This window comes from Cheilinus undulatus, linkage group 9, assembly GCF_018320785.1.
Source record: "Cheilinus undulatus linkage group 9, ASM1832078v1, whole genome shotgun sequence".
NCBI classification, from domain to species: domain Eukaryota; kingdom Metazoa; phylum Chordata; class Actinopteri; order Labriformes; family Labridae; genus Cheilinus; species Cheilinus undulatus.
Window position 1 is genome coordinate 5,562,601 of NC_054873.1, and position 7,094 is coordinate 5,569,694.

General features: G+C 44.3%; 1 protein-coding gene across 1 annotated transcript; it reads right to left on the reverse strand.

The window, feature by feature from the left end:
- Positions 1–3,109: 3,109 nt before the first annotated feature.
- On the reverse strand, positions 3,110–4,682 carry LOC121515403 (kelch repeat and BTB domain-containing protein 13). Its single transcript, XM_041796159.1, has one exon. It carries the CDS (start codon positions 4,613–4,615, stop codon positions 3,176–3,178), a length of 1,440 nt encoding a protein of 479 aa, XP_041652093.1. The 5' UTR covers positions 4,616–4,682; the 3' UTR covers positions 3,110–3,175.
- Positions 4,683–7,094: the final 2,412 nt, after the last annotated feature.

The window sequence follows — 7,094 nt, forward strand, 5'->3', positions numbered from 1 at the left end:
TTCTAGGCTGTAGTGGCTTCAACAGAATACCCACAACAACCAATGAGAGAGCAGACCAGGTAGCGTCCCCACCCAGATGTTAAGTATTTTCACTGCTCACAAACATAAGCACACTTACTTAACAGTTTTACTGTCATTCCACCCAGGATTTCATCCTGATTCTTTTCCTTGGTTTATGATTTCTGCTGCACCTGCAACACCTGCTAGGACAGCCTGAGGGGAGGGACAGCAAGCTGAGGGTATTGATCCGAGTTTATTTTCTATCTAAAGGCACATTTGATCACGTGAGGTTCTGGGAAATTAAGGGTATTGGGAATCTTTGCCTTGAGATCATCGGCAGATCAGCAGATCCACAAAACTGTCAAAAAATTTTAATGCCCCCCCCGCAAAAAGTCCCGAGCATTAACAGAAAAGTTTCACAAATTCCCATGAAAACAGCATAAAATTTCAAAGCACATTCCCCCTATTTCTTAATAATTTCCATCAAAATGCAAACACATAAGCCCCGGAAAAAATGATGGAAAATTTCCCTTGACAAGGCTTTCAAATTATCTAAAGACATCAGCCACCCGAAAGCCATCCCAAACATTAACAGTTAAATTTCCCAAATTTCCATTAAAATTCCTTAAAATTTCAGAGCAAGTTTCCATAAATATCCAAATTCCATGAAACTTCTAGAAAATTCTTGAAAAATTCATAGTACACCACCTCCCAAAATTTCCAAACATTAACAGAAAAATTTCCCAAATGTCCATGAAAATCCCATACAATTTTAAAGCAAATTCCCCCAAGCATTCCAACAAAATTCACAAATTCCCATAAAAATAGTATAAAATTTCAAAGCAAATTTTCCCCAAAACCGCCAATATTTAAATATAAGAACATACCCCCCAAAATTTCCTTGAAAATCCCTCAAATTCATCCAAATATCCCAACAGAAATTTCCACAAAAATTCCTTTAAGTTTCATCACGTGTTATAAGTTGTCTTTACGCTTGTTTATGTCACTAACTTCAGTATTTTCCATGTTCTTGTTATTCTAATTGAACCAGTGTGGCAGACACAGATTTAAAATTGAATTTTAGATGTCATGTAGCAGTGAAGTCTCCAGCAGACCCCCACATCATGTGATCTGACTCTGATAACCTGATTAACGTCCACAGATATAAACGCTCATCCATGGCTGAGTTAAACCTCTGGCTCCTGGCTCCTCTCCCAGTCTGAAGCTGGAGGTTGTGGAGGATGCTGGCCTCAGAGCCGTGTCCCTGCCTGACCCCGGCCTCCCTCTTTATTCTGGGTCAGATTTGACATCGCTGCCTGCTGCTGGCGTCCGGCCCGGCTGTCCGTGGTGCCTGGCTCTGCCTGTCGTTTCCCTCCATCATCCTCATCGTCATCATCATTATCATCGGCCTGGCTGGGAGCTCAGAGGAAACAGAAGCTGCTGCAGGAAACAGAAGCTCTGTGTGAGGACGAACACTGGAGCCCACAGAGAGCAGACAGACGGGCTTAGTGAATGAGACTGATCTGATTTAGATGGTTATAAAATACCTACCAATGACATAAGAAAGGCACTATGGATTTTGTTTTCTCCTTAAATGCAAAGTATGTAAATTCCACCACTAGGGTGTCTTTATCAAAACAATGACAAAAGATGTTGAGTAGAGACTCTGCTCAACTCCTCAGCTCCATGTATTTACAAAACAGTGAAACGCTTTTGTTTCATGGATGAACTTCATATGAAGAAGGGCAAAAGCTGCGGACCTAGACGGGCCCAGTATTGGACCTGAAATATTACATTGACATAAGTATTCAGACCCTTCACTCAATATTTAGTTGAAGCAGCAATTACAGCCTCAGGTCAACAAGCTTTGCACACCTAAATTGGGAGATTTTCTTCTATTCTGCTGTGCAAATCAAGCCAATCAAGCTCAATCAGGTTGGATGGGGACCGTCAGTGGTCTCTCAAGAGATGTTGGATAGGGTTCAAGTCAGGGATCTGGCTGGGCCACTCTAGGACATTCACAGAGTTGTCCCTAAACCACTCCTGTGCTGACTTGGCTGTGTGCTGAGGTTCATTGTCATGCTAGAAGGTGAACCTTTGGCCCAGTCTGAGGTCCTGAGCGCTACAGAACAGGTTTCATTGAGGATATCACTGTGCTTTGCTCCATTTATCGTTCTCTCAACCCTGACCAGTCTCCCAGTCCCTGCTGCTGAAAAACACCCCAACAGCATGATGCTGCCACCACCAAGCTTCACTGTTGGGATGATATTGGGCAGGTGATAAACGGTGTCTGGTTTCATCCAGACGTAATGTTTAGAATTGAGGCCAAGCAGTTCAAATTGGTTCCATCAGACTAGAGAATCTTGTTTCTCACAGTCTTGGAGTCCTTCAGTTGCTCTTTTGCAAACTCCAAACAGGCTTTCATGTGTTTTACACTACCATCTAGCCACTCTGCCATAAAGCTCAGATCAGTGGAGGGCTGCAGTGATGTTGTCCCTCTGGAACTCTGTCCCATCTCCACACAGGATCTCTGGAGCTCAGAGTCAGAGTGACCATTAAGTTCTTTGTCACTTGTCTTATGAAGGTCCTTCTCTCCCAGTTACTTAGTTTGGCTGGGCGACCAGTTCTTTGAAGAGTCCTGGTTGTGCCAGACTTCTTTCATTTGAGAATTATGGAGGCCACTGTGCTCCTGGGAACCTTCAGTGCAGCAGAACCTTTTTTGTAGCCTGTCAACAAGCCTATCCATCAGATCTGCAGACAGTTCCTTTTACCTCATGGCTTGGTTTTTGCTCTGATATTGTCAGCTGTGAGGCTTATAGAGAGGTGTGTGCCTTTCCAAATCATGTCCAATCAGTTTAATTTGCCACAGGTGGACTCCAATCAAGTTGGAGAAACATCTCTGTAACGATCAAGAGAAATGGGAGGAACCTGAGCTAAATTTCAAGTGTTGTTGCAAAAGGTCTGAATGCTTATTTCAATGTGATATTTGAGGTTTTTTTTATTTCTAATAGAAACATTTGTGTCATTGGACATGTTAAACAAAAGTGCAAAGGCCAAGAGTTGTACTAAACCATCTTTTTATTTGTATTAATTGAAAGGAAGGTGGGTATAAAATACATGTTTGATGTATAAAAATCTGTTGGCATTCACTTAGAAAGTAAAGGAAAAGACTCGATTACTTTAGCATGAGGTTTTCTGGAAGCTGCAGCATAAACGTCCACACAGATCCACTTCTAGGGAAACCCTTCATCTGCCGTCTTGGTTTCCAGTTCTTTCCTTCGACGATGTACTCCAGAGTCATGCTCCTGTTGAGCGTGAACACAGAGTCGCCTCTCACCACGGCTGTGAACAGAGAACCCTTGCTGTTGGCGAAGTGTCCCGGCAGAGACGTCCACTGTCCCGAGCTCAGGCTGTAACAGTCCATGAGACATCGCAGGAAGTCGTCGGACGGCCCGTTTCTCATGACGTACAGACAGTCTCTGTGGCCGACCATGCAGTGACCGTAACTCTGTTGCCTGATCAGCGTGGTCACAAGGCGCCACTCATCTCTTCTGGAGATGTACTCGTAGATCTCTGTCGTCTCCATCGGCTTCCATAAACACACAAATATCCTGCTCATGGCTTTAGTGCACGCTGCTCCTGCTGCAGGTCGAGGTAAGTGTGCTGCAAACTTCCACCTTCCTGTCTTAACATCGTAGATTTCTACAGATGACATAACCGTTCGCTCGTATTCTCCTCCGATGGCATAAAGATGACTGTCTACACCTAGAAGGCTCAGATTGTATCGCAGCTGTGCCGGGCTGGAGATCCTGCCCCAGCTGTTTTCTTTCACATCATAGCAGAAACAGGCATCCACGACCTGTTTGTGAAGTCCGTGAACTCCTCCGATGATGTAGAGTTTGTTCTCTAGAGCAGTCACTCCAGCCATGGAGGTGCTAGCCTCAAGTGGAAGATCTGTCAGTACCTTCCAGGTATTCGCCGTCTCATCAAGGTAGCAGACCGTCCTGGAGGCAGCATGGATAGTTTCAACCCCGCCACAAGTCACGTGGGCTCCAACAGCAACAAAAACACTCGGTGTCAAAGACTCCACATAGGAAATCAGCTCCGATGGAAGGGATTTCCTGACCTCCGCCTCCAGGTCGGTGTACATGTTTCTGATAAAGAGCGCTGCAGCGTGGTAAAGCTCCATGAGTCCGAAGGTTGCAGCCGTGTGATACATTAACAAACAGTTGTCAGAGTCAGTGAGGTTGATGAGATGCTGGGTGAGTCGTTCAACTTGTAAGAAAGCAGCACATTCAATGGCTTCAACAATATCATCGCCATCCAGCGCTGGCTTCTCCCCTCGAAGCACCGCCAGTGCAAGAAAGAAGCCCCGAGCACGCAGACACTTGAGGTGGATTTCATCTTGTCGGCATTCCTTCATCCCAGAGCGATACAGCGCCCGGAAATAGTCGCAGCTCTGCACAAGAAGCATCTTTTCCTCTGAGAAGTGGGTGTCTCCAACCACGATGGTTAGTTTAGCAGGGACGAGACCAGACGGGCAACATGGTGGATATCTTCCATCTGCACTGTCATAGCTGCTTCCCTCCTCTTCCTCACTGCTGTTCAGAGACATTCCTCTGCTCTGGCAGTGTTAAAAAGACATTTCCAAAAGTCATAAAGTGGAGCTGGAGAGGAGTGACTCAGTCAGAGCAACTCCGCTCTTCAGGGAGGCTCAGTTGTTTCACAGCTTTCAAAATAGACGCAGCTAAAAATAGATCAGAACAAATGACCAGGGTCACAACCATGCTGGTGACAGGAGGGAACAAGGGTCGTAATGCATGCTGCTGGTAACTAATCGTGGAAAAATGGCCATTTTTAACTTAGACCCTACTTGTTCACAAATTAGGCCTAAATTACAGTAACATGGAGTTTTTTATACCCCGGTAAATCTAGTGATATCTATTAAAAGGGCTGCTATGACTCCAGTGTACACTTTTTAAATTATTAAGTGATTACATGTAGTTAATAAAGATCAAATTGTTATACTAGTCTGAATAAAATTAATGCAAACAAGTTAATCCTGGTGTATACTGCTGTGCAACACCACTGAGCACTACATAGTTGTGCAATGGTACATCTGCATTGCATTGCAGCTCTGCAGAAACACAAGTGGGCAGTGCTTTTTCTATACTATTTCTATTGCCAGATTCCAGTCCCATTCTCTGCTTGTTTGTCAACAGGAAACCATGGAAAACTAAATCAAGGATCTCATGTGGGAGCTGATAAATTCTAAGCAGCAGGTGTTTATTCTGCAGTTACTGCAAAGGAGAAAATAGAGGAGATGGACTGGATGGATGTTAAATCAGATGAGACACAGGACGGGGTTTCACATCATCAAATAACTAGAAAAGCACTCAGAGAGCGCAGAACTCCACCATTAGCCCTGCCTCCCAATAGTGAAAAATCCTTTAAAAACATTCCTGGATCCAGACGGTGATCCGGATCACTCCCAAAACCTAATTCGTCGATTACTCCCTCCCCGGTGGGGTGGAAACACGGTGGGGCAGAGGACTGGCTTTGCTACATGAGGACTGTCATGGTGGAAGCGTTGCCTGCTGGCGCCAACAGATGCACTGACAGTCTCACCCATGGTCTCACGGGATGACAAAGTCATGGCAGAGGGTGAATATTCCTCTATTCCTCCCAGCATTGTGAGTATTCTCGCTACAACTCGCTGCCTTTGTCTCTGTTACGCTCCAACTCGTCTCCTCGACCGGGCGTGCATCTTACAAACTCTATAAACTCCAAAACTTTGAACAGAAACACACCCAAAAATGCTGCTGGGAATGAAGTTACTCATGTCCGCCATCTCCTGGTGTAAAGTGGTAACAACAGTAGAAAAGCACTTGGAAATCGCAGACCTCTGCCATTAGCCCTATCTCCCAATAGTAAAGAATCCTTTAAAAAATTCCTGGATCCAGACGGTGATCCGGATCAGTCCCAAAATCTAATCAGTTCTTCCTTATGCCATCTCTGACATTTCCTGAAAATTTCATCAAAATCAGTCCATGACTTAATGAGTTATGTTGCTAACAAACAAACAAACTAACAAACCGTGTGGATCACTTAACCTCCTTGGCAGAGGTAATAATGATTTTAATATTAGACAAAGATAACCGGAGAAAATTGAAAATGCAGTTTTTAAATGATTTTATTTATTAAGGAAAAGAAGCCAACCAAACCGACCTAGTGCTATGTGAAAAACTCACTTCCCACGAATCCTAATGACTGGTTGTTCCACCCTTGGTGGCAACAACTGCAAGCAAGCATTTGTAATAAATGGCCTACTTTTCTTTGCAGAATTATTCTAATTCAGGCTCATTGAAGGGTTTTCCAGCTTGAACAGCTTGTTTAAGGTCATGCCACAGCATCTCAATCAGATCTAAGTCCAGACTTTGATAAGACCACTCCAAAACCTTCATTTTTTAAGCCATGCAGAGGAGGACTTGCTTGTGTGTTTTGGGTTATATTCCTGCTGCATGACCTACATGCTCTTGAGCTTAAGGTCACAAACTGATGGCTGGACATTCTCCTTCAGGATTTTCTGGTAGAGAGCAGAATTCATGTTTCCATCATTTACGCCAATAGTCCAGGTCCTGGAGCAGCAAAGCACCCCCAGACCATCCTACTACCACCACCATGTTTGACTGATGGTCTGATGTTCTTTTGATGGAATGCTGCTAGTTTTACTCCAGATGGAATGGGACACACACCTTCCAAAAAGTTTAGCTTTTGTCTTGTTAGTCCACAGAATATTTTCCCAAAAGTCTCTGGGATCAGAGGATGTCTTAGGCCCTGTCCACAGATTCAGGAGTATACGCAAAAGTTTTTTCTTGTATCGGCGTTTCATCCACACGGAAACAGTATTTTGGGAGGCCGTAAGCGATACTTTTTGAGTGAACAAATCTGTAGACACCGTTTCGTCTCCGTGTGGACAGCCAACCGCATCTTTCTTCAAACGATTACGTCACACATAGCCATAACCCACATAACCCACATAATCCGCTAACACCGCATGTGTTGTCGAACCAAACCAACAATGGCAGATTACA

Bases quoted from the DNA above. Each gene is read 5' to 3' on its own strand.
- LOC121515403 (XM_041796159.1), bottom strand. From the start codon at position 4,615: ATGTCTCTGAACAGCAGTGAGGAAGAGGAGGGAAGCAGCTATGACAGT.